Below are 26,988 nucleotides of genomic sequence, written 5' to 3'. Positions count from 1 at the left end.
TTCCTTCACAACCAACGCATCAGAGAAGGGACCGTCACCAACGCTCGTATCGCAGCCTGGCTCATGGCGTTGCAAAGCTACAATGTTCAAGTCAGTGATGCTAAAAACTCCAGACTCTCCTTGGGAGACGCATTCACCAAATGGATAGAGTGCTTGCCTGCACCAAGTGACACGGCACAAACTACTGCCTACTTGCTTATGAACCACGTGTTCTCCAGATATGGGTTACCCTCTCAGATCAACTCAGACATGGGAACCCACTTCACCAGCAAGGTGGAACAAGAACTGTGGTGGCTCCTTGGGATCAAGTCCCAGTTACACATCATCCACCAAAACAAAACCACAAAGACTGGGATATAAAACTCCCATTGATACTGATGGCCATCAGAGCCACCCCACACGAATGAAGGAGTGTCTCCTTTTGAAATGATGACAGGGAGACACATGGCACTCCCTCTGAACTTGTTATACCAACAATTTAAAGGCTACATTCGCCTTTGCCCAGCAGCATCTGGGGAATAGTGCGGAAGGCCAGAAGGCATATTATGACCACAAAGCATCACAATACGAATTCCAGGTAGGGGACAAGGTGTGGTATTACCTGTTTGCACAACCAGGCAACACCAACCAGAAAACCCTATGACCGATTTTTTGGTAAATTCATCCCCCGCTGGGCAGGACCCTACGAGATTGTAAACAAACTCTCACCCGTCGTTTACCAAATTAAAATGAACCAAGGCCGCAAAAAATCTAAATCAAATAAAAAAATACCATCGTCCCATGGTCCCCTGTGAGGAACCACCGAGTACCTCATTGGAGCCCCGACCGCAGCTCGGTCCCAACCACAAGGGACCAGCGGACCCGGTCCCACAGGAATGGTAGTTTGACGCAACCCATGTTTACAACAACAAACCTGATCAGGGCCTGGACTCTGTGTCAGACTCTGTGCCAGTGCTCCTCTGAAGTTCTCAACCCCAGGGCATGAAAACTCTGAGTCATACCATTCAATTGACCCCAAGCTCGTGAAGTCACCTGCCTGTTCTCATTTCATTACCAGAAAAATGCTGCTGCTGCTGCTCAGCCTCGCGCTGTACCTCCTTCCCGTTACTGCGCACCCTGAAATTATTTGGCCGGGACCCGCCTCCAGAATCTCCCTGAAGGACCAACCAGGGCTGCTTATCAACAACTGTCGAACCCACACCCACGTGCACTCGGAGGTGCTGTTAGGCAACCCACAAGTGTTCGTCCGCCTCGAACCGCGAGAAGTGTACCTGAAACACGTCGGAAAGTCCACCAAAACCAGCTTCGCCGGAGCCACTTGGTCCAACAACGCTGTCAGCCATGCTGCCTCCGACACTACACACATGATCCAACAATTAGAGAAATATGCCGTCACTCAGGCCAACCTCAGCGGGATCCCCAGATGATCAAAACATTTCATAGAGGCCCTGCTCATGGCTGCCGCATCCCTCGGCACCTTATTCAGCATAGGATTCACCACAGTCAACGCCATTATCTTAAACACTGTTAAGAAACAGATTGGGGAACTTCAAGCCGAAATACCTCACATCCGACGCAGCATGAACAGACAAGCCGATAACCTCCAGTCCTTAGGGGAAACACTCAAAGGCATGATTTTATTTTCACTACTGTCGGTGGTCCAAACGGATTACGCTCACACACAGATCGTTACCACATTGATGAATGACATGCTACGTGAAATCTCTGCATCCATAGACAACTTAGCAATGGGTAGAATTCCTCCATACTTTTACTCCTTAGACTTGTCGAAAATATCATTTCTAAATCTCTAGCAAGCCCCATCAGTCCGGTCCAAGGCCACTTGGCTTTTTCTCTCGGGAGTTCCACTGTCTTGTATGTCAACCCTGAGTTCCAAGAAATAGCCTCTCTTGTTACTATCGACTCTCAAAACATCTATCGCTTAAAAGACGTAATTAACGTTGGCACCTGGCAGACGGACGCTCACATCCGAGTCAATACTTCCCACGGTGGTCGCTTAACATGATAGTAATCCTGATTTGTATCTGCCGCCAAATTTGCACATGTGCATCCTGACAAAAGACATCCATTACCTGTGTCCCAGTAAGCCATTCATCCGAGATGCAGTGGATGGGATCTGTGGCCTGAAGCCCATGAAGGATGGTTCGCGGTGTAGAGCAGAAGCTACACCTCGCTACCAGGTTACTACTACTCATGTGGAAATTGTTGGGACCAAATGGCTAGTCAACACACCACCCCTAAGCGCAACACTAAGTTACGACCACCACAACACCACAATGAGACTCGCCCTGCCAAATCAAACCATGTGGCTCGACGTCCCCAAAGATGCCATTCTGCATATTGAGGACGTCACCCTTTACCACCTGCCAGCTGACATTTACATTTATTCTCCTGGATTGATGAATGAGGTTTTACACCTGACTGTTATGCCCCCTGTGTGCTAAATTGAAGCTCGCTTCCTCTTCTTTCTCTTTCTTCTGTAGAGCCGTGTTGAGTTTCTCCTTTTTTTTTTTTTTTTTTTTTTTCTTGTTTGACTTTTACTGAGAACTCTACACCTAGTTAATGTTTACCCTTAGTTTTAGCTTCTCCCCTGCCACGAATTACTGGTCTCACTGCCATCCCAATATACACACATACACACCTCTATCCCCACACGTTCCTCCTGACACCGACACCTATATGCACACCTTAAGTAAGAAGTTGTCATGGGCAACTGTTATAGCCATAAGGGGGGTGATATGCACTAATGCACATTGTTGCGTGTTCCTACCAACCTGTGCCATCTTCCAAAGAGACGTTGCCTAGAACCGCCATCGAGTCGGATCAATCGCTACTTTGTGCAGAAAAGGCCAAAGCTCCTTTGTCCTTGGCTCGCTCTCGCTCGCTCGTTCACCTTGCAGAAGAACCTGGCTCAGCCAGGAAGCTCCACCTCTCACCACGAGGTGGGGAGGACGCACCTGACCTTCGCCGTCCGCAGGGCACCCTCCCAGCATCCTGAGCGACCCTTGAGTACGGTTGGGTAGCTTACGGACAAAGCTCCCATGGGAAGGAAATGGGCAGCGCACTTCCGCTCCGAGTGCCTGCCGACCAGCACCACTCACTGGCTTCGGCCGCCCTGCATTTGAAACTTTTTGGGTTGTTTTTTTCTTCCTCCTTTTTCCATCAAAACCACTTGATCCTCGACCGGACCGGCCAAGCATCCGGAAGATCAACCAGCCTGCCTAAATTGTGTTCCACGCAATGCAAGTCCAACGTGCGGTTTACTAAAGCACAGATTGGTGCATATTTGAGTTTAGATCAACAGGAACTCCCAGCTCTATGCATTGTTCACCGCATGCTCATATCATCATGCTCATATCACGAGTTCAGCCTCCTTTACCAATGTTTGTCTGTCCTTTGTTTTACTTTTCTCTGCATTGCTCCCCTGTAGATAGATTCCATTAAATTTTCCATCAAAATCCACTACCTGTATCGTTTGTGTGTTTGGATTCGACAAAAACACCTGTGATTGAGAACTTGTATTTCATTACTGTAGCAACCTTCGGATTATGACACTGATAAGAGGTTTTTCATCACCTTTTCCTTAATATTTACACAAAAAAAGAGACGTGGTGCCGTTTATGAAACAAAATTAGTTTGATTGTGACGTAAAAAACGTAAATCGGACTAACCCGGAAGTGAACGTAAGCGTTCACCTTCGAGGTGTTTATTTCTTAAATAAATTACATTTGATCCCAAACCATTATACGCTACAAATATGACGACTGCAAACTTGTGTAAAACTATACCTATTAAAGTTGCACAAAAGTGAAGTCCAAGCAGTGAAGTATTAGCTGCCATTCACATCGTTTGTTTTGAAAGTTGGAGTGTTTTGTCATTGTTTTATATTTCTTACAGAGGTTAACTGCTTCATACACTCATGAGACCAGTTTTTTAAAAATGTATTTATGTATTTTAATGGTACATCCCTAGCCAGGTAATGAAGTTTGTTTTATGTCGACAGTTTGACTCTGTTACAGATTATTTTCTACTGCCATTATTTGGAAAGATTGGAAAGCCTGTATTACATTCAAACCCAAAGCATAGCAACACACCCTATCACTGTTGCGTGACATATTGTCATCATGTTGCGCTGTAAACGATACTTTCAGGCATGATTTTGTGTGCCCTGTGATTGGCTGGCAACCAGTTCAGAGTGTACCCCGCCTCCTGCCCGCCGTTAGCTGGGATAGGCTCCAGCATACCCGCGGCCCTAGTGAGGATAAGCGACTCAGAAAAGGATGGATGAATGTTAAAAGTTGGTATGTGTGTATCCCGCTTTACTGTGTCTAACGTTTGCCTGGTCACTGATGATGTACTTGTTTCATGGCCAAGAACCCCTGTACAAAAAAAGCCTCCACAAGGAGTCCTCGATTTGAATTCTCCTTTGATACAGCAGTTGGTAAGATCTATTATGAAAAAGGTGACAATATGAATAGATACAGTATGTGTCATTGAATACAAATTGAAAGCTCTCCTGAGTGAGAGTAATGAGAGCAATGCTTAAAGTTCGGAATGCCAGCCATCCTTTCTCTGAGGACTGATGTGCTGTGACGACAGCATTTGCATAATGCGTCCTGTGGTATTTGCCCTGTCTGACTGTGGTTGTGGATCAAGGGAGCATTTGCCTGTCAGTCATCCTTGCGCAGAGTGTGACATTTGTTCCTCTTCAGTTGTCATGGAGACTCACTGATGTATTCAGTCTGCTGTTTGGAGGGGCGTAACACCACAAATTCAAGCTTTAAAACCCTCAATCTTACACGTTTTGTTTCCCATCTGTTCATTAGTGACGGTTTTGCTCCTGTCAATTCACCATATTCATGCCTTCATAGTGTCTGAATTAACATGCAATGAAGCTGTTGGTGATGACATAGCTGTCTGGACCTTGTTAGCAAGGGACGCATTTTATCCAGCATTGAGCATTTTAAAGCAATCAAAACATGACTTTAAAGTTGCAGCGAAGGAATTTCATTTTGTTAATTTGATTGTTACTCTTTATTGTGGGTGTATTATCCATCCATCCATCCATCCATCCATTTTCTGTACCGCATATCCTAGACTCTGAACTGGTCACCAGCCAATCCCAGGGGACATACAGTATAAGCAAACAACCATTCACACTCACATTCACATTCACACCTACGGGCAATTTAGAGTCTTCAATTAACCTACCATGCATGTTTTTGGGATGCGGGAGGAAACCGGAGTGCCCGGAGAAAACGCACGCAGGCATGGGGAGAACATGCAAACTCCACACTGGCTGGGGCTGGGATTTGAACCCGGGTCCTCAGAACTGCGAGGCAGACGAGCTAACCAGTCAACCGCTGTGCCGCTTATTATTATCACTATTATACTCATTTTTTTGGCCTTCAACAACCGCTCATTTTTCATGGTATTCACACCATTCCAATTTCAACTTTCAGACGATGGCCAAAGACATTTTCAACACAACTGATTCACATCGTTCCCATTCGAAATTCTAAATGCTCAGCTCATTCAATTCACCTCGGGAACAATTTTCAACATTCCCGAAATGCAAGCATACCAAAGATGTAATATATTTTGCTGGGTGAGTCTTCCTTGATTGGGTTAAATTTTGACGCCTGTGGCATGCAGGAGTCCCAGCCAGTTAATTAAGGCTTGTCCTTATTTCTCAACCCATTTCGACCACTCCTACTTCAAACTGTTCTGCTCATTCCAAATTATTCCATATCATTTAATACCATTCCAATTCATTCAATAACATGTCATGTCATTCAGCATTGTTCCATAGGATTTCATTGGGCATTTACACGTAATGTCTCAAGAAATTGCAGTCCAGTTTCACATTAGTTTTTACTTTGAATTAATAAAGCAATAAGTTAGGATCAGTTTTGGGGAGCAACTAATTAAGTGTAACAGGAGTCGGCAATTTATTTACAAAATGTATGTAATTTTAATTCTATTACGTTACTGGCAGAAAATGTGTAATATTTCCATAATTACATTTTTAGTCATTATTATTTGAAAAATAGCTGCAAAGGCTCCGATTTTTTCCCATATCATTTCTTCCTTCTAAAGCCGACACTTGTGATTGACTCTCTATTACCATGTGACATTCTGTCTCAAAGTTCACCTTGAAGTGGTGGCACGGAGGTCAACTGGTTCGCATGTCGGCCTGACAGTTCTAGGGCCTCAGGTGCAAATCTGGCCTCCCTGTTTGCATGTTCTTCCAGTGCCTGTGTGGGTTTTCTCTGGCCACTCCAGTTTCCTCCCACACTCCAAAAACAATGCATGGCTAGTCAATTGCAGACTACACAACACTGTTGTCTATAAGGTACTGTACACTTGAGTTAACACAAAACAGTAGCTCCGTTGACTTGCAGAAGAGGCAGCCAAGGTAAAACAAACCTCAGGGTACAGTAGAACTGACCTGGCTGTCACTCTATCGCATACAAGCCACAGTCAGGGTTTCATGGGAAAAACAAAACAAAGTGCAACATACATGTAATGTGAGAGTTAAATAAGACACACATTCAACGACTTACGGGTACCATAAACACACATGATCCATGTTACGTTAATCCTTATCATTCATGAACATTAGGGAATGACGTCTTTATTATGGTAACAGTTCAACATTTTATGGTGCAAGGCATGCTGGGAGCACACGGCTTGGCAGTTCTGCTGCATGCAAAATAGGGATGTCAACCAAAACCCATGATCCTGTGGAAACTATATTTAAGTACTGTACAATCACTACAAAGTAATTTATTGTAAGGTGCGTGGTAAATAACTGTAGAATTTACAGGAATGTACAACAGTGAATACAAAAAAATTGGAAAAATTATTAAAATATTTTTTTTTCAATAAAAAAAGAATGCAACAAGGATGAATGATACAATGAATTAAAACAACTAGCAGAATATATTTTATGAAATAATAAAATGAATACCTTGAAACACAACAATCACAGGATAAAAATAAAGAAATCAGTAGTATGCAAAATATATGAGGGGGAAAATGTCTAAATGTATAAATGACAATTTAACTAAAAACCACACCTTACTCAAACATGATTTCAAGAATCTGGCAGTTAGATTAATAACAGATATGAGACACTAGAGGGCAGCACCAGTCTTTTTCAAACACAGCAGCAAGAATATGAGACCAAAGACACGAATCTCATCTACTTGGAACAGTACCTTAATTAAGTGCTTCCCAACCTGTATTGAGACAATACAAACATTTTCCATCAATCCATCCATCCATTTTCTGAGCCGCTTATCCTCACAAGGATCACGGGAGTGCTGGAGCCTGCTAAACTAAAGATGAATGCAACAGAATGATGGTTACAAGTGTTAAGATTAGCACAAAGGGTTATCACCTGCATATGTAAACATTAACACAAGTAGTAATATCCACATGCCATTGATACGTCTCCGACAGTGCACCTTGGCAAATTATGTAAGAGTACACTGCTCTTTATTTAGCAAAAGCTAAACATTTGATCCACAGAATGTCAAATACTTTGACCAAAAGCTAAATATGTGAAGGTGACTGGGGATTATTATTATTATTATTATTATTGCCTGAGTGGTTGGAAGTTAAATTGAGGCTTGTTATGAAGTCCAAAGTGTGAAAAAGCTGATGAGGCATAGACCTAGCAGGTGGCAGCATTACTCCAACTTACTAAATTAATGCTACTAACTTACAGTGCCATAAAAAGAAGTAGACCCCTTCTCAAATTCTTTTTTTTTTTTTTTTTTTGCATTGATTCCCCACTTTGTTTAATAACATCAAACAGATGTAAATATCAGACAAAGATAACCCCAGTAAACATAACATGCAGCTTTCAAATGGTCATCCCAAATAGCATATGTGCTAGGTTAAATAAAGACTCTAAATTGCATGCAGGTGTGAATGTGAGTGCGAATGGTTGTTTGTTTCGTGTGCCCTGCGATTGGCTGGCGACTGGTTCAGGGTGCACCCCGCCTCCCGCCCGGAGATAGCTGGGATAGAATCCGGCACGCCCGCGACCCTAGTGAGGAGAAGCGGTAAAGGAAATGGATGGGTAGATGGAATCAAATTAAACTCAGTTGTGATCAACGTTATTGCTCTTCACCATGAGTAGGACCTCACCCCCTGTTGCCCGCACTCCTCGCTTGCAGTGCATATTTGTCATGACTTGAAAATATGTGCACTGTGTTATATTGTTTATGTATTAGGTGGAATGAAAAAAAATAGTGGAGAACCATCAGGAAGAACCTTTTTATTTTCTTGAGGTGGCATTTTTCATAAAATTACGTCCTAATTATTACAGACTTTCATTGTGTAGTAAACATGAGCCAATGTAAGTCACAGTAGTAAATACTGCCCAAAATAAAACAGACATAGCAAAATATGTATATTTGAACTAGAATAATCAAGGAATGACAAAAAGAGAAGATTAACGAGTTCCGGTCCACTTCTGATCCAGCTGGTACACACATTTTCAATTCATGCTCCGCTGTGGAACCTCCTCGATGCACATTTAAGAATCGAGATGCTCCTTAATATGGTGCTGTGAGAACCACTTGCGGGTTGCTCTCCAATCATCGAGGAGCAAGCAGCTGGGAACTCCGAAAATAATAGACATGAGATTCACCCATTATGTTGTATGATACTTTATTTTTAAAAAAATGCCATTGGGGAAAAAAAACGCACACAAAAAACACGATGAAACACTTCAGGTCAAAAGACAATGAAAGCTTTGCTGCGCCTAAAGCGTTTCACTTCTTAACATATCTGCTTGCCCCATGAGGGTTTAAAAAAAAGAAATAAAAAAAAAGTGTAACCACTGTTAATAGTAACGTGCAAAAGCAATAAAACACATCATCTTTGATAACAAGCAATGGCATGTATGGTGATGATGAAATATTAATGCTTCGAATGTGAGTTCATTCACGTTATGTAACTTCTAATGTGTATTCTTCGACTCGTGTCCTGCTTTTCTTCTCGAACATACCTTTTTGAGGCTGGGCCTTCTTTCCAAGCAGGGTTTCCAAAAAAAAAAAAAAAAAAAAAAAAGCCACAAAAAGCCAAAGAAAATCCATTATACACATGCAGAATTAATCAAATGCCTTGTGAACAAAAGTTTCCTGATGTATGCTGAAGTCTGGCGTGATATGCTGTCACCTTGCCTGCCATCACCAGAACAGTTGGTCCCATTTTTGTCAAATTTTGAATTTTAAAACCTCGGGGTTGTTTCAGTTTAGAGGCTCCCCAGTAAACATAACCAAATTGTTGTATTAATAAGCACTTGTATCGATTTGTCCCACTTGCGTGACTTATTACAGAGGGTCCTCGGCTAATGATGTTACCGACAGATGTTTCGAACAGTTTGTAATTAACGACTGTAATTCGCATGGCAGCATGAGACTACGTCATCTCGCAACATAACAAGTCATGCGCAGTTACTGCCGCACTTGTTTTATGTTTGATTGTTTTAGATTGAGGACTTTTTTTTCATACAAACATTTGCTGCAATTAATGACTTAACTACTGCATGAGCAAAGGTTAGCGATAGACTGTGTGCTTTCTGACCTACAAGCAAATTCAGGTTGTAGGAACAAAACTCCATCGCAAACTGTGGACCCTCTCCACCTGTAGTAATTAATGAAAGTGGACTGTTTTATTTGTATTTGTTTACCCAAGTGTTTATTATTTAGCTGGATACTTCCTGGTTTATGGAGGCATGCCGAACATAAAGGCATCACCATTATGATTTGAAGGTCCCAAAATGTTTGACAAAAAACATTACATTTACTCAAGTAGCATTTTGGATAAATTGTACTTGTCAAAGTAGTTCTAATACTGCATACTTTTTACTTTTACCCAAGTATTTATGTTAAGAAGGAACAGTACTTTTACTCCGTTACAATGGTCTAAATGCTGCTAGCTACTTTTGTTGATCAATTATTGCTTATTTATCAACTATTTTGTGCGCGACCTGTTTAGACTATGACTTCCTCATTGGGGGCTGTTTGCTCCAATCCAATCATTCGTTGTGTTTACGGTCACTACTTATTTCAGATCTTTTTGGAGTTTATTGATTGTTATAGTTTGTGTTGTGTCTTTTTTGTTAATAATTACCTTTTTTTTTTGCGATTCCCATGAACTCCAGCCTTCCTACACACCCTTCAAACGTGACAGAATCGTCATAGCAAACCCAAACGCAGCAGAAAGGACCCGGCGTCATCGCCCTCAGTCTACCGACCAAACCAACCCTCATCCAGTCAGGCCTCTCGATTCCTTTCCGTTCTGCACACAGGTGTCCTCTTTTCATCGCAGTGTAGCTTGTGATAGTTTTGCATCTGACCCTACCGATTCATAGATTATAAACTTTCGGATTTTGAAGAATACAGCGCCGATATACATATACTGTAAAAAAAAAAAAAAAAAAGAAAACACTGCATCAAATGGACTTCACTTATATAGCCCTTTATCTTCACCATCACAGTGGCCAAAGTGCTTTACAAAGCCTCTCATTCACCCACTTGCCCAAACGCATTTTGACATGCGGAGAGTTGAAATGTGGATTTGAACCAGTGACACTGGACGACCCGCTCTACCTACTGAGCCACAGCCGCCCTGTTATGTTAATTCTAAATGTCGGCATGGAAGAATGGAACAGGAGATCGACAGGGATCGGTGCAGCGTCTGCAGGGATGTGGACCTTGTAACGGTCCGTTGTGGTGAAGAAGGAGCTGAGCCGAAAGGCGAAGCTCTCGATTTACCGGTCAAGCTACATTCCTACCCTCACCTATGGCCACGAGCTGTGGGTCGTGACCGAAAGAACGAGATCCCGGAAACAAGCGGCCGAAATGAGTTTCCTCCGCAGGGTGTCCGGGCTCTCCCTTAGAGATAGGGTGAGAAGCTCGGTCATCCGGGAGGATCTCAGAGGAGAGCCGCTGCTCCTCCGCATCGAGAGGAGCCAGATGAGGTGGCTGGGGCATCTGATTCGGATGCCTCCCGGACGCCTCCCTGGTGTGTTCCGGGCAAGTCCCACCAGGAGGAGACCCCGGGGATGACCCACGACACTATGTCTCCCGGCTGGCCTGGGAACGCCTTGCGATCCCCCCAAAAAAGGTTGAGGAAGTGGTTGGGGAGAGGGAAGTCTGAGCTTCCCTGCTAAGGCTACTGACCCCGCGACCCGACCTCGGATAAGCGTAAGAAAATAGATGGCTGGATGGATAAAGTCAACATGCACCACTCACAAAACGTTAGGGATATTCAGCTTAAGGGTGACATTTCAGGATGAACTTAACATGCTTATAGTGCATGTTAGGTTCACTTTTACACATGATCTTAGTTGGACCACCTCTCAACTTTTCAATGTCTAACTGTCCAATGTTTCAGTGCTTTCTGCACAACTTCCTGTTCTTTCACAAGGAGTTTAATGTCAAATTTCACAACAGGTGTTTGAGCCATGAATTGACCACATAATATCCAAATGCAATTGGAATTGGCATTTAAACACTCCTCTCATCATGCTGTTCACATTTTGACATCGCTACCTACAAACAGGATGTTCTTGGAAATGGCCACTGAGCTTGGAGTGTCATAGAGTGAGCAGGTTGCAACCCAGATACAGAGAGACTGTGAAAACAAAGGCAGTCTGAATTTACCAGAATGAATTTTGCTGTTCAGCTCCTTGGCACAGAAATTGAACAAATTAAGTTCACCTGCATTTTGGGATCATCCTGAAATTCACCCGAAAGCCAGATATCCCCACCTTTTCATGAGTAGTGTATTTCTTTGGTGTAGCAATGGCAATGTTTCATGATTACAAATGATTGTCAAGTTGAAGTGTATTGACTCAGTACATCATAGATAGACACAAGATATTTCAGTGTTTGTCAGTGGGTACTTTTGCAGGTCTTTTGACTGTTAAGGTTTTAGGTAAGTTGTGTGCCTGTCTTGGGCTTTCCTTTTCAAGGCTTTTCTTGCCAATTCTGTAATTTCCGAGTGCTGACTTTGTATGGCAGCCCTTGCTTTTCTGTGCTTAGCCGCTAACTCAGGGAACTGCTGGGTGTAGAGCCTATCTGTATACTGCAGTTCTGGTGTTATTAGTCTCTCACATTTGGTTTTGGTTTGTGCATCTATGTGTGGATTGAGGTTGTAGCCCTGGATGACAGCTGCTCCATACTGGAATGGCTTTAATCTGGCTTCTTTTACTTGGAGTGGGTCAACTGGCCCGCCATCTGTCAGACAAGTGTTAGCTAATTTAGCCTGTAACCTTTTCAAATGAGAAACTTCAACTTTCATCTGCTCTCGTCCAATAAGAGTATCCACTTTGTGCCAAAAAGTTCTGTTGAAATGCATGTAGATCCTCCAGTCGAGAGCATTCCACCTCTTGATTTTTTCTGCAGTTGTAGGTAAAAGTGGGCGACGCGTGCGTTCACTGCGGCTGTTCAGTTTAAATGAAACGACGTCATCAAGAGACCAACAAAGGCTGTGTTTGAGCAAGACCATAGACTCTTCAAAGTATTCCGAAATAAGAATGAGGTGGAAGTCCTGTTCAACTGCAGCAATAGACCTATTAGTTCTTTCCTCAAAGTCTTCAACAGCTGCAGTAACATCGTTGTTAAAGCCAAAGTCAAATGCCAAAATATTGTGAGCATAATGGTTGTTAAGAACTGATGAGCTGTAGTTTTGGAATCTGTTGTCAAGGAAGTCATCCAGGCTTTGAGTCTTGTGGAAGGCTGGGATGCTCTTGTAGTAAATAAAGATGGACTCCATCATGGCAACTGGATTTCTTATGATGGAGAAGTAGAATGCATCCGCAGGCATCACCTTTGCCACCTGGGACAAGAAAATAAATTTTTTAAAATTAGATATTGTCAATCATTTTCATGTTTTTAAGACTTCTAGAGAAATTCACTCAATTTTCAGAGAAAGAAAAATACGTCAAAAGTCACACAAATGACTGTGTTTTACTTTAAGGCTTTTTTTGGCGGTGAAATCCAACTTCGGAAGTTTCACCATGGCTCAGAAGTAGATTAAGTCACTTGTTGCTATAGTTATTAATTATGAGTCTACTTTGTCGATCTCCATCTGACTAACCCTGAAGAAGGGTTCAATGTCTACTAAAACTGGCAGAGGAAATGTTTGATTGTTTACTATTGTAAATTTGCCATTCACTTGGTCGTGTGTCGTGAGTCAATGTACAGCCAAAGGTATTGTGTGGGCTATCTGGAAAGACACAAGAAAGTTGTGATCGAGAAATATTGTCAGTTCTCTTTTTGTAAATTATTCATATCATTGAACTTATCAGACAATTTTAAGGAAGTGTAACTTTTGCACATTTCTAATGGGTCCTGGTACCTTCTGGCCTAATCTAGAATTTCATATTTAACTGTATCCATCCATCCATCCATTTTCTGAGCCGCTTCTCCTCATTAGGGTCGCAGGCGTGCTGGAGCCTATCCCAGCTGTCATCGGGCAGGAGGCGGGGTACACTCTGAACTGGTTGCCAGCCAATCGCAGGGCACATTCAAACAAACACCCATTCGCACTCACATTCACACCTACGGGCAATTTAGAGTCTCCAATTTAGAGTCTCCACACAGGCGGGGCCGGGGATTGAACCCGGGTCCTCAGAACTGTGAGGCTGACGCTCTAACCAGTCGGCCACCATGCCGCCATATTTAACTGTACATTTATAATATTTGATATGACTGTGATAAAGGCTACAAATGTTTTTGGATATGCAGGGACTTCTTTAAGCATGAATTAAAAAAAACAAAAAAAAAACAACATAATCTTGTGCCACTTGTCTTTTTAGCTCAAACCCATTCAACAAATACATTTTCATTTCATTCAAACTTTGGCGAAGGTATGAATAATTTCGGGCTGAAATGTCGGGCTGAAATGTCCAAGGCCAGCCGTGTCCTGGGTCGTCCCCGGGGTCTCCTCCCGGTGGGACGTGCCCGGAACACCTCACCAGAGAGGCGTCCGGGAGGCATCCCAGCCACCTCATCTGGCTCCTCTCGATGTGGAGGAGCAGCGGCTCTACTCTGAGATCCTCCCGGATGACCGAGCTTCTCACCCTATCTCTAAGGGAGAGCCCGGACACCCTGCGGAGGAAACTCATTTCGGCCGCTTGTATCCGGGATCTTGTTCTTTCAGTCACGACCCACAGCTGGTGACCATAGGTGAGGGTAGGAACGTAGATCGACCAGTAAATCACCTTCGAGCCCCACCTCCGGGCCTGGCTCCAGAGGGGGGCCCCGGTGACCCGCGTCTGGGCAAGGGAAACCTGAATCCATTTATTGTACTCGTCATAGGGGATTTTGGAGCCGTGCTTTGTCTGGTCCGTCACCTAGGACCTGTTTGCCATGGGTGACCCTGCCAGGGGCATAAAGCCCCAGACAACTTAGCTCCTCGGATCATTGGGACACACAAACCCCTCCACCACGATAAGGTGACGGCTCAAGGAGGGGTAGCTAAGCGAGCATCTTTTAAAATACTGTATCGATCCCATGTCCAGATTCTGTAGCAACGCGCTTCTTCCGACTATTACTCGATCTTTTTATGGTTTAAATAAATCTGATAAAGTACAGCATACTGTACACAGCATCAAAACGTGCATCCACATAGCCAATGGCTGAAGCCTACTTGACACTTGACAGACGTTTTTCACCTGTCGTCTTGCTCTTATTTCTCTATTCCTATCTGGAAAGGAAGCAGCGGTACTCATTTATAATCGAGTTTGCGCAAACCACATCGCTATGTCACTAGCAAGTTTACTTACACGTTAAAAGAAATGCGATAAGGATAAACAAAATTAAGAAAAACAGATCAGTAGGGATGAGAGGAATGCTGGGTCGGAGACGTGACCACCCGCAGAGCGGCTGGCAGCCAACGTCTTGAAAAGAGGTAAGTGTTGTTCATTTGGGCAATTTAAATTTTTGTTTACACAGTAATTATTCTATGACTATTTTTTGCTACAGAAAAGCAAAACAATATTGTTTGTGAGCTTTATTCAGCAGCGCTTCACCCATTGCTCGGCAAAATGCCTCATTTCCGTCCCGTCGTTTCCTGAAACTTGGCCAGCGCAGGAAATGAGTCAGGCATTCACTCAATATAAAAAAATAAAATATTGAAAAATACAGCAACATTAGAAGCGTTAGAGGAGCTGAAAGGCTTAATCGGCATTATGTCATCTCCTCTAGTAGTGGCTTGGGGGAAAATAAAAATTATAATAATAATATTTTTTAAAATTGCAGTGTTTTTTAGGTGTTGTGTCACTGTCTAAAACCGATAAATAACTGGATGAGCTACAATTTTCTACAATTAAACCACAAGAAAACGGAGATTATTGTTTTTGGCAATAAAGAAAAGAGGATTGCTGTAAGTAAATACCTGGAGTCACTTCCTTTAAAACCCAGAGACCAAGTCCGAAACCTTGGTGTTCTGATAGACTCCGACCTGACTTTTAACAGTCATATCAAATCAATTACTAAAACTGCATTCTACCATCTGAAGAACATATCCAGTGTGAAGGCTTGCATGTGTCAAACAGACCAGGAGAAGCTCATCCCTGCTTTTATCTCAAGTAGACTTGACTATTGTAATGGTCTTCTGACTGGACTCCCCCGAAAGAGCATTAAACAGCTGCAGCTCATTCAGAATGCTCCAGCTCGGGTTCTGACCAGAACAAAGAGATCAGAGCATATTACTCCAATTCTTTACACTTGCTTCCAGTCAGCTTTAGAATAGATTTGAAAGTTCTGCTACTGGTCTATAAATCACTAAACGGTTTAAGTCCTGAATACATGAAAGAAATGCTAATGGTATATAAACCCAGTAGGGCTCTGAGATCGACAGACTCGGGTCAAATAATGGAGCACAGAGTCCAGAGCAAACATGGTGAAGCTGCATTTAGCTTTTATGATGTACACAAATGGAATAAGTTGCCAACAGAAGTGACGTCAGCCCCAAGTGTGCATGTTTTTAAGTCCAGGTTAAAAACACTTCTTTTTTCTCATGCTTTTTAGAGTATTTACACGTTTAAATTATATTTCTTGCACTGTACGCTGTTTTAAATTGTATTTTTTTTCCCTCTTTGTTTTAAATGTTTATAAGCTGTTTTTTTCTTTGTTTTTAAATGTTTTTAAGCATGTAAAGCACATTGAGTTACCTTGTGTAAGAAATGTGCTATATAAATAAATTTCCTTAGCTTTGCTTTTGCTTCCCATTCTGAACAGAAATAATTGTGTTAGTGGTTATCATGAGACCGCTCAGAGAAATGAGCTGACTGAAATTTTGGTAATAAGGTGAATTCAGTTTGAAATTCCTCAATCCTGTTCATACTTTTAAAGCGTTGCGAGCTGAAAAGGTCAGCAGTAAAGTATTTCATGGTACTGTACTGCATGGTCTCTGAGACAAATGTGGTGGTGGTGATCTAATACAAGTTGTTAAGCCCTGTATATGCATGCATGAGAAAAATGTTTAAATGACAACAGCAAGACTATTAGAAGACATTTTAAAAATACAATGAATCCATATGCTGTACTGTACAACACTAACTGCAATTTTGCACAAGAAAATGTGTCTCATTAAAAAAATAATCGGTTTTACTGCATAGTATTTTACTTGAACATGTCACCACACCACCAAATGGTCAAATCAAATTTAACTGCATCAATCCATCCATTTTTTACTGCTTAAGGGTATGGGGAAACTGGATTAGCTGCCAGCCTGCCACAGAGAGACAGTCAACCATTCACACCTACTACGACCCAATGGGATTGGGCTGCATGACAATTAGCCATGTGTACACTACAAGTAACCCAAATGTAACTGCTGTGGATGCTTTTAGCACAGCACATTTTTAGAACACACCAAATAGCTAGTCCTTGTAGGTAAGCTACCTCTATCACTGTAGATAGACAGATATGTAGCCTATTTTGACACGTTTTTGTTTTTTTTCCCAAATATCAGCATTCACCTCAAATGTGATTCTAGATGGAAGTCTATTTGTGATTACACACTCACCTCAGCTTTTCTGAACCTCATGTGATTGCACATGATGTGGAACTCCTTCACATTTCTGCTGCTGCAACCTTCCACAAAATGTGAAGCAAATAAGTGGGGGTAAAACAGCTGTTTTTGTTTGTTTCGGGGAAGTGCAAAGGTCAAGTTCCGACTTTCCCCATAGCGGTAAAGGATGTTTAGAATTGTGCTGCTTGCCGTCTTGTGTGTCTTAAGGAATACAATGTGAGAACTTGGCAAACACTTCCTTTCAGTATAAACAGTTGTATTGTTTTGTTTGACTGCATTTGATGAAGAGGAGGCGTTGAGGTGGTTACTGTATTTGCCAGCTAAGAAACTCTTTGCATCACTCTCTGGGGCCAAAGAAACTGCATGTCTAGTCTTCAGTTTGTTTTGATCATCCAGCGGCAAAAACTTTCCTGGTAAAACACCCTTGGTCTGAGAGCCTGTGGAATGGAAGATGGTTGTATCCACATATTTTGACTGGATATCAGTGTCTGGTTTTCCATTTTGGTCAGTCTGATAATGAACCTTTGCATTTCTTTCTGTCTGTGCTGATATCACATCCTCCATTTCTGCCCCGACATTTTGCAGAGGCGGGAACATGTGTTCATTGCCAGCAGTGAATTCCACATGTGGGAGCTCGTCATACCTGAAAGAAATCACATGCAGTAAGAGTGGTGCAAAATATTTCGTGTTTCTATTTTGTCTATATGTGCCATGCGATTAGATGGAAATCAGTTAATTCAATTAATTCAAGCAAGGAAAAATATTTTCGAACCGATGAACGTCATGCTATCCGTTGGTCCCTACAATACTGTATATTCATATATGACTGGGGCATGTTTACTGCTCAGTGTAATGTAAAATGTACACTCAGTTAATGTTAAAATAAATTCAGAATACAACACGTAAGCTAGTGAATAACACACAGAAATAAGAATGAAAATTATTCAGACTGAAACCTGCATCATTTTTGGTTCCTACACGTGTACCTGCTAAACCATCATAGAGCCTTGAAAACATCACAGTCCGGTTGAATCCCAAAGCAGATTCAAGAAAAATATAGCAATCAAGCCAAATTCATTAAACTAATGGCGCACAGTAAACGTGCGAAACAGTAAACGGAAAACTGCTAAAAGTAAACAGAAAACTACATCGGCAAAAGTTTGATGTACAACCCCAATTCCAATGAAGTTGGGACGTTGTGTTAAACATAAATAAAAAGAGAATACATCCATCCATCCATTTCCCGAGCCGCTTCTCCTCACTAGGGTCGCGGGCGTGCTGGAGCCTATCCCAGCTATCATCGGGCAGGAGGCAGGGTACACCCTGAACTGGTTGCCAGCCAATCGCAGGGCACATGCAAACAAACAACCATTCGCACTCACATTCACACCTACGGGCAATTTAGAGTTGTCAATTAGCCTACCATGCATGTTTTTGGGTTATGGGAGGAAACCGGAGTGCCCGAAGAAAACCCACACAGGCACGGGGAGAACATTCAAGCTCCTCACAGGCGGGGCCGGGGATTGAACCCCGGTCCTCAGAACTGTGAGGCAGTCGCTTTAAACCATGCCGCCTTCAGAAAACTAATGTCAGTAAATACAGTTCGGCGCTACAGCCGTAAGTGCAACTTAAAACTCTACGATGCAAAATAAAAGCCATTTATCAACAACACCTAGAAATGCCGCTGGCTTCTCTGGGCCCGATCTCATCTAAGATGGACTGATGAAAATCTGTGAAGGCACCATTAGTGCTGAAAGTTACATACAGGTTTTGGAGAAGAGCCATCCAAGCAACGTCTTTTTCATGGACGCCCCTGCCTATTTCAGCAAGACAATGCCAAACCGCATTCTGCACGTGTTACAACAGCGTGGCTTCGTAGTAAAAGAGTGCGGGTACTAGACTGGCCTGGCTGCAGTCCAGACCTGTTTCCCATTGAAAATGTGTGGCGCATTATGAAGCGTAAAACACAACTACGGAGACCCCGGAATATTAAACAGCTGAAGCTGTAAATCAAGCAAGAATGGGAAAGAATTCCACCTATAAAGCTTCAACAATTAGTGTCCTCAGTTCCCAAACGTTTATTGAATGTTGTTAAAAGAAAAGGTGATGTAAAACAGTGGTAAACATGACCATGTCCCAGCTTTTTTGGAAAGTTTTTTGGAAGTTAATGATTATTTGCTAAAAACAATCAAGTTTATCTTTTTGAACATTAAATGTCTTTGTATTCAATTAAATATAGGTTGAACATGATTTGCAAACCATTGTATTCTTTTTGGCCGGCACGGTGACCAACTGGTTAGAGCGTCTGCCTCACAGTTCTGAGGACTGGGGTTCAATGCCCGGCCCCGCCTGTGTGGAGTTTGGATGTTCTCCCCGTGCCTGCGTGGGTTTTCTCCGGGCATTCCGGTTTCCTCCCACATCCCAAAAACGTGTGGTAGGTTAATTGATGACTCTAAATTTCCCGTAGGTATGAATGTGAGTGCGAATGGTTGTTTGTTTGTATGTGCCCTGTGATTGGCTGGCAACCAGTTCAGTGTGTACCCCGCCTCCTGCCCGATGACAGCTGGGATAGGCTCCAGCACGCCCGCGACCCTAGTGAGGAGAAGCGGCTCAGAAAATGGATGGATGGATGGACAATGTCCCAACTTCATTGGAATTGGGGTTGTAAATGACCAACTAGCACAACACAAAGCTAAACTCAAATAGGTGGAAGGAAGACGCAAATAACAGAAATATATCCACCCAGTCCAAACAACACAAGAATAGAAACACGAGGCAACATAAATCACAGAAGTACTCACAATCAGCAATGGACAAACGCTAGGCACAACCAGCCAGATTCAACACACATAACATATGAGGAATCAGCTTCAATACTGAAGTACGTGAGAGACGATGGTGGAAAATAATGCAATAATCCCGTGTCTTCCGTATACTTTTTTTATATGCACCTATAAACCCATCTGATTGTCATTGTCAGCAAGTGCGGCGCAGGAGGCTCCGCCCACTAAAGCTCTTAAACTGACTTCACAGCGTAGGCCGGCTGACCATAAATCAGATGCGTAGGATGAGGTGCTACCAGATGACTGGTGGAGATTGGCTTGATCTTGAAAACATGAAACACCTGCTGAATCTTCAGGGAAGGTGGAAGCCTGGGTTTCATGGCATTGGGGTTGACAGAGTCTATTTTAAATGGACTGATGAATCCTGGACCCAACTTCTTCCTCACCCTATCCAAATGCAAGTCCCATGTGGAGAGCCAAACCTCTTGTCTAGGACAGTAGGAAGGAGATGGAAACCTGTGGCTTTAGGCAATTTGCTTGTTTGCGAGCAGAAATACGGGACAAGACAGCACGAATATCCCGCCAGACATCATGGTCCTGCTTGGAGGTGAATGTGAACAGACGGAACGCAAACGTCGGTTTCCTGTACAGGAAACACAGGAGGTTGACAACCATAAGCAGTCTTGATTGGGAACATACCTATGGCCGAGCAGAAGAACGAGGTGAGTATTCCACCCAGGGAGGACCGGGAAGAAGGATGCCGATGGCAGGCACAGCGAAGCGCGGCTTCCAGATCTTCATTTAATCGCACTATCTTGCAGTTAGATTGAGGATGATATTGATTTTTAAAAAAGGGTTGAAGAGGCCCCCACTGCCTTACAGAATGCCCTCCAGACTTGGGACATGAAATGAGGTCCTCTACCTGAGACCAGGTCGGAGTGGTTGTCGTGAAACCGAAAAACCTGTTTAATTAGGATACTGTATTCCAAGTGAGCAACTCAGGAATGAAAATTAAGTGGGCCATCTTGAAAAAATAGTCAACCACACTGATGATGACTGAGTTGCCGCGGGACAGAGGAAGACCGATAATGAAGTCAAGGGCAATATGAGACAAAGGACGGTGATATGGGAAGCGGATGGAGAAGATTAGATGACGAACAATGTGATAGTTTATAATGGGCACAGACAGAGCAGGCAGAGATTAATTGTGTCCTTGTTGAGTCTTGGCCACCAAAACCTTTGGGCTATCCAAAATTGAGTTTGGTGGACTCCCAGATGACACGTCACCTTCGATCCGTGTCCCCATTGTAACACTTCAGGCCGGAAATCCACGGGAATAAACAGTTTGCCATTTCAGCAATCCTAAGGCACATTAGTGCCTTTTCTGTCCACCTCCCAACTGGAACGCTCCAACAACTTGAGCCACAGGTACAAAGTCTTCGTCCAACCAAATATAGGCAAGGTTCTTGTGGACTGTGTAAATTTGAAAGGGAACTGAAGTGCACTCCAGCCAGTGCCTCCATTCCTGTAGTTCAAGAATGATGGCCAGCAACTCCCTATCACTAACATCATAATTGCACTCTCCCAGACTGAGTTGACGCAATGAAGAAAGTGCAGTAGTAAATCTACTGATCAACTGTAGATCGCTTGGACAGGACAGCCCCCACCACTGTATCTGAGACGTCAACCTCAACAAAAAAAAACGGAAGATCGGGGTTAGGATGAGTCAAGGCAGGTGAATTGGTAATCAACCACTTAAGGCACACAAAGGCTGCTTCAGCTTCTCGAGTCCAGATAAAAAGTATTTTAATATACTGAACAAAATGTAAACACATTTTTTTTGGGGCTCCCATTTTCATGAGTTAAACTGAAAGATCTAAGACTTTTTATAGTACACCAGAGGCCTAATTCTCTCAAATATTTGTGGAACAAAATGGAGTTCTCGGATAAGTCTCTTTGTGCCCAGTCCAGTCACCAACTATCTGCTTCCTTTCCTTTGAATGGGTGCTTGAATACCCTCTTCATTTCAGCAAGGAATATAGGGAGTGGCAACTGCACAGCTGGACAATGATTGCTTCATCGATATGGCCCAAACAGGAGCCTTATCGGTAAGCAAACTCATAAGAAAAGCAACTTTAGATTTATCTTGAGAATACGTGACTGGCTGCTGGTCAAAAGTTAAGGAACACTGATGAAGAAACTGTCCACAAGAGCCGAGTTCACCACCGTTACGAGGAGGATGAGGAATGTTAGGTTTCTACAGTATGTGTACTGCATGCTAGAAGCTGGAGGTGAGACCGTCCACCAGTAGGTAGCGTATCAGTGACGGAAGAGGTGCTTCTAGATGCAAATTGGGGACATGTTTGATGTAAACGTAAACCGTAAGTGTTTGTATTGGAAGTCAAGATGTTAGCTGCTCCCATAATTTTGCATAATGAGTGCTCGTGCTGGCTAACAACCAGCTTCCACTGGCTTGGCAGAGCCATGTGAATTTGCTCTGAGTCTGCGGGGTCCATATTGGTCGGTTTATTTTGTCGGGTTAACGGAAACATTGAATATGGGACTGAAAAGCAGACTTAACAAAAACAGAGCAATCAAACAGAATTTATTAAACCAAGGGAGCACGATAAACATGAGAAACAATACAATCTAATAAAAAAACAACAATGAGAAAAGGTCAATGTGAATACCGAACTAGCAGAATATGAAAATCTAAACACAAAGAAATGGAAAGAGCCACAGCTGAAGGATGACACAAACAACAGTATTACTTATATTTATATTGATTTTTTTTTCTTTTTTAGATGAGGGGATATTAGTGCACACATGGATAAAGTTACAATGACTCAAAAGTAGTTATTTAAAGGGGACATATTGTGTACAAAGGTCTCTGGAGTGCCAACCCACCCATCAAATGTGACACTACATAATAAAGTACTCTAAGTATTTTGCCACCTGCCTATTTTCAAAATTACAATGTTTCTGTGAGCGAGCTCTTCTGAATTTTGTGATGAAAAAGTTAGCTAATTTACATACCTTAACATTGCTGCAACACCAACAATTCTCTGCCTTTGATTTAAAAGATAGTAATTAAACTGTTCCAAATGATTACGGATTACAAACAAAAGACGAACATGAATTCATTCTTTTAGCATGAATTTGTTCAAAGGACACTTTTCAGAGACATCTCACATAGTTCAGTCTGGTAATTTAACCTTACCTGGCTTGGCGGGCCACCAATGTCTGAATGGCAATGCAGACCACTAACAGGATGAGTAATATCCACAGAAAGTGATGCTTTCTGCACAATGTCCTGTGCATGCACCTGGAGTGGAAAACATAAAATCAAATGATAACGGGGCTGATTCTTGTATTGTTATTTTATCAGTTGGCTGCCAAATACCAACAAATGATTTTTCTCCCATTGTCTAAGAGCTTTCTTTATTCGTAGAGCTGGTTGTTTTGTTATGCGTGACAGGGCTTGTTACATTTGACCTCAAAGAACTGAAAATAATAAAATAATCGAAAGACTAGGTCGTATGTTTATTGCTGGTCCAAAGAAATCAGCAGAATAAAGAAATACAATTTTCGTTCATTCATCTTATTTTGTAGTACACATATATTCCTGCCATTCTGGACATTGGTAGTGTAATGATTCACATTATTGCCTTAATGCAACTAGTTTGGCTTTAGTTCCAAGCCAATGCCCCAACCTTCAGCCATTGCAATTTCCAGGTCTTATCCTAAACTCTGAGAACAACCCAGTGAAAACACGAATTCTTCTTTATTTTCGCTTGTAATGTAAAGATAGTCCACATAAAAATGCCATTTTTACATTGTTACAATGATCCCCCTTCACACAGAACTGCAAAAAACAAACAAACAAAAAATGCAATTTGTACACCTTGCCAGTACTGCTTGTCCCTAATTTGAGGGATTTGTCTTCGCTTAGGAGGGTTAGCAAACTCATTATATTGCCCTGTGTTCTCCCATCCATGAATGATTGTGACATAGGCAAGTAGAGAATCTACATTCTTCAGTGTTTAGACAGGAATAATTACATTTAAAGTTTTAAAAACTTCTACTTTTAGACACTTTTAAAAGTGTCTAAAGTGCCTCACGGTCACTACAGACACCAGAGATCAACCACACCCAAGTGCTGGATCACCACATCCACCAAGCATATCTCTAGAACGGTTGGATATTGGATAGTTCAGCCCACTTCTAAATTGAGAGCTGCAGATGTTTTGTTGTTGTTTTAGCTGAAACATACATCTTTTGGGGTACCTTCTGTAAATTGTTGTGGAAATTATAGGTCACATTAATGGTGGAAAAAGTTATAAAATCATTTATTTTGCTCTAAATTCTTTATATAAAAAAACTGCAATTTGATCAGTGATGCGTAGACTTTTTATATCCACAGCAGCCTTGGTCCTGTTTTTGAAATACTACAGTATTGTGCTGTTTAACAAGTAGAAACAATATACGTAGTATAAGACCACTTCTTGGAGCTGAATTTGCCTTAATTTGTTATTTTACAAAGATTTTATTCATTGTTTGTTATTTGCGAAAGATTTTATTTAATGTTTTAGATTAAGTAATATTGTACAGTAATATCTGAATTTGCACATTCATATTTAGTTCGTTATTTTTATTTTATTTGATGGTTATGCTCTAAGTTACTCAACAGTTACTCAAGTAATTATTTGGAGGGCTACTTTTAACTTTTCATATTATTCTAAAGTAACAGTTCTCTTACTTAAATACAATATTTGGCTACTCTACCCACATCTGTTCTTCAGTAATTGTGAACAAATTGGTGGTCGACCATCCTCCCGGAATGGAATGTCTTCAATTTTAGAGGTTCCATTGTATGTTCCTCCTACATGTCTCACTCTGCTACCCTTCCAAACACACATGAACTTTTGCCCTTTGTCTCTGGAAATAAATGGCTTCAGGTGAGTAACTCTCATTTGAAGAATTCCAGACATCTTTTCCATGTGTGTGTGTGTGTGTGTGTGTGTCTGTGTGCCTGCATGCGTGTAGGTTTGTGTCTTGTGTCTCCAACTTCAGCCAATATTCTGTCCAAGAGAAGGGATACCAAAAGAATCTTAAGTAGATACAACGAAACTGCAGACTGCTCGTAACCTGAGACCAGTGTAGAGGACTGGATTTAAATCTGTTAAAGGAACAGTACTTTTTGTTTAACTTCAGTCACATAAACTCACAAATAAGAGCATCCCTTATACAAAAAAAAAGGACCCCACTGAAAACAAATGCTAATGCCCAAAACGTTCTTTTAATTTACAGTAAACATTACATTAATTTCTATAATAATTAATTATTCATTAATTAAGCCATTCTAAAATTTAAGTCATATTATAGGCAGTAATTAAATGCTTGAGGGAAAAAATGAGGTGACCAGATATGATAAATTTAAATAAATAGATAAATTTAAATAAATTTGTTTGTGGACAGGTATCCACAAACCACCAGTTTTATTTTTAATTATATTATATATTAGGCTTTACACGATCAGGATTTTTGGGGCCGATCACCGATCAACAAGTTTAAAAAAACGATAACCGATCACCGATCCGATCACAAGATGGAGTGATGTGTCCATTTACATACTTGTGTACTGTATGACTTGTTATTTTATTGTATATACTTGTGTATTGTATACTGAGTACTGTATCCATCCATCCATCTTCTGTACCGCTTATCCTCATTAGGGTCGCGGGTGTGCTGGACAGCAACAAGAGTGGATCGTGCCGACTGTATTATAAGGACAAAATAGGGGAAAACGGTGTCGGTGGTCAAGCTAGTGCTAGCACTAACGGTTGCATGTAAACATGCCGCCGTTCTGTCGAATCAGGCTCTAAAGTTTCGGTGTGGGTGAAGTAATTTAATTACAGTAAGTTCTTACCCATTATTTCTGTCATGTTGTAATGTTGGTTTGACCTGACTGATTAGAATACACGATCTGACTAGAGCAGTGATTTCCAACCTTTATGGAGCCAAGGAACATATTTTACAATTGAAAAATCTCACGGCACACCAACAAATTATCCATCCATCCATCCATCAATTTTCTGAGCCGCTTCTCCTCACTAGGGTCGCGAGCGTGCTGGAGCCTATCCCAGCTATCATCGGGCAGGAGGCGGGGTACACCCTGAACTGGTCGCCAGCCAATCGCAGGGCACATACAAACAAACAACCATTCGCACTCACATTCACACCTACGGGCAATTTAGAGTTTTTCAATGAACGTGCATGTTTTTGGGATGTGGGAGGAAACCGGAGTGCCCGGAGAAAACCCACGCAGGCGGAGCCGGGGATTGAACCCCTCTCCTCAGAACTGTGAGGCTGACGCTCTAACCAGTCGTCTACCGTGCCGCCACCAACAAACTAAAGTGTCACAAAAAGTGGACATGAATTACTGTATGTACGTCCTGCCATCTAGTAGAAGACCATTCATTTGTTCTGTCTGTCACTATGTCTCACTGGCATAAATAGATTAACAAAGATACATTATTTAGTATAAATCAAATTTTTTGAGCAATTAAGTACACAAGTATTTACAGTAAATGAACAGGTCATTTAAATAGACACATTGCTCCATCTTGTGATCGGATCGGTGATCGATGATCGTTTTTTTTTTTAAACTCGGTCGGTGACCGGCCCCAAAAATCCTGATCGTGTAAAGCCTAGTAGTATTGTAGTAGTAATTCAAGACAAACATGAGAGGACTTACAAGGAGACAGAGCTGAGAGGCTGGTCCGGCAGCATCTCCTGCGAAGCCCCAAGACAACTCCCGCTCAATCCAACCACCAAGTGTAGTGTCTTTGTGTTGTTGCGGGATAGACGACACTCTCTCGCCCTCTCCCGCTCTATCTCTGTCTCCTACTCTCACTCTCTCTCTCTCCCACTCTCTCTACCCCCCGTCTCTCTCTCTCTCGCTCTCTCTAACCCCCCCCCCTCTCTCTCTCTCTCTCGCTGTCAGTCGCTCCTCTTCCTCAATCGCTCTCTCTCTATGGGCTACCACACTGTGTTTTAAAATGTCCTCATATACTGTCATTGAAAAAATGCGTTTTGTGTTACCGAACTCCTTTTT

General features: G+C 42.2%; 1 protein-coding gene across 2 annotated transcripts; it reads right to left on the bottom strand.

The window, feature by feature from the left end:
• Positions 1 to 9,144: 9,144 nt before the first annotated feature.
• Positions 9,145 to 26,749, bottom strand: gal3st2 (galactose-3-O-sulfotransferase 2). Of its 2 annotated transcripts, XM_061682654.1 has the most exons (4): positions 26,629 to 26,749; positions 23,092 to 23,196; positions 17,083 to 17,731; positions 9,145 to 12,885 (listed from the first exon to the last, which is right to left on the bottom strand). In XM_061682654.1, the coding sequence occupies exons 1-4, from the start codon at positions 26,661 to 26,663 to the stop codon at positions 11,971 to 11,973; spliced, it is 1,704 nt and encodes a 567-aa protein (XP_061538638.1). In that variant the 5' UTR covers positions 26,664 to 26,749; the 3' UTR covers positions 9,145 to 11,970. The 2 variants fall into 2 exon arrangements, with proteins under 2 accessions (XP_061538638.1, XP_061538639.1); XM_061682655.1 differs by lacking the exon at positions 23,092 to 23,196.
• Between the last annotated feature and the right edge of the window lie 239 nt (positions 26,750 to 26,988).

Source organism: Phycodurus eques, chromosome 7, assembly GCF_024500275.1.
Source record: "Phycodurus eques isolate BA_2022a chromosome 7, UOR_Pequ_1.1, whole genome shotgun sequence".
Lineage (NCBI taxonomy): Eukaryota > Metazoa > Chordata > Actinopteri > Syngnathiformes > Syngnathidae > Phycodurus > Phycodurus eques.
This window is presented reverse-complemented; position numbering and strand designations above follow the sequence as displayed.

What these genes read in the sequence shown, in the direction of transcription:
- gal3st2 (XM_061682654.1), bottom strand. Translation starts at nt 26,663, where the DNA reads ATGCTGCCGGACCAGCCTCTCAGCTCTGTCTCCTT. An exon ending in CCTCTCAGCTCTGTCTCCTT is followed by an intron (nt 23,197 to 26,628) that starts GTAAGTCCTCTC and finishes TTTCCACTCCAG; the next exon opens with GTGCATGCACAGGACATTGT. An exon ending in TTGGTGGCCCGCCAAGCCAG is followed by an intron (nt 17,732 to 23,091) that starts GTAAGGTTAAAT and finishes GATTTCTTTCAG; the next exon opens with GTATGACGAGCTCCCACATG.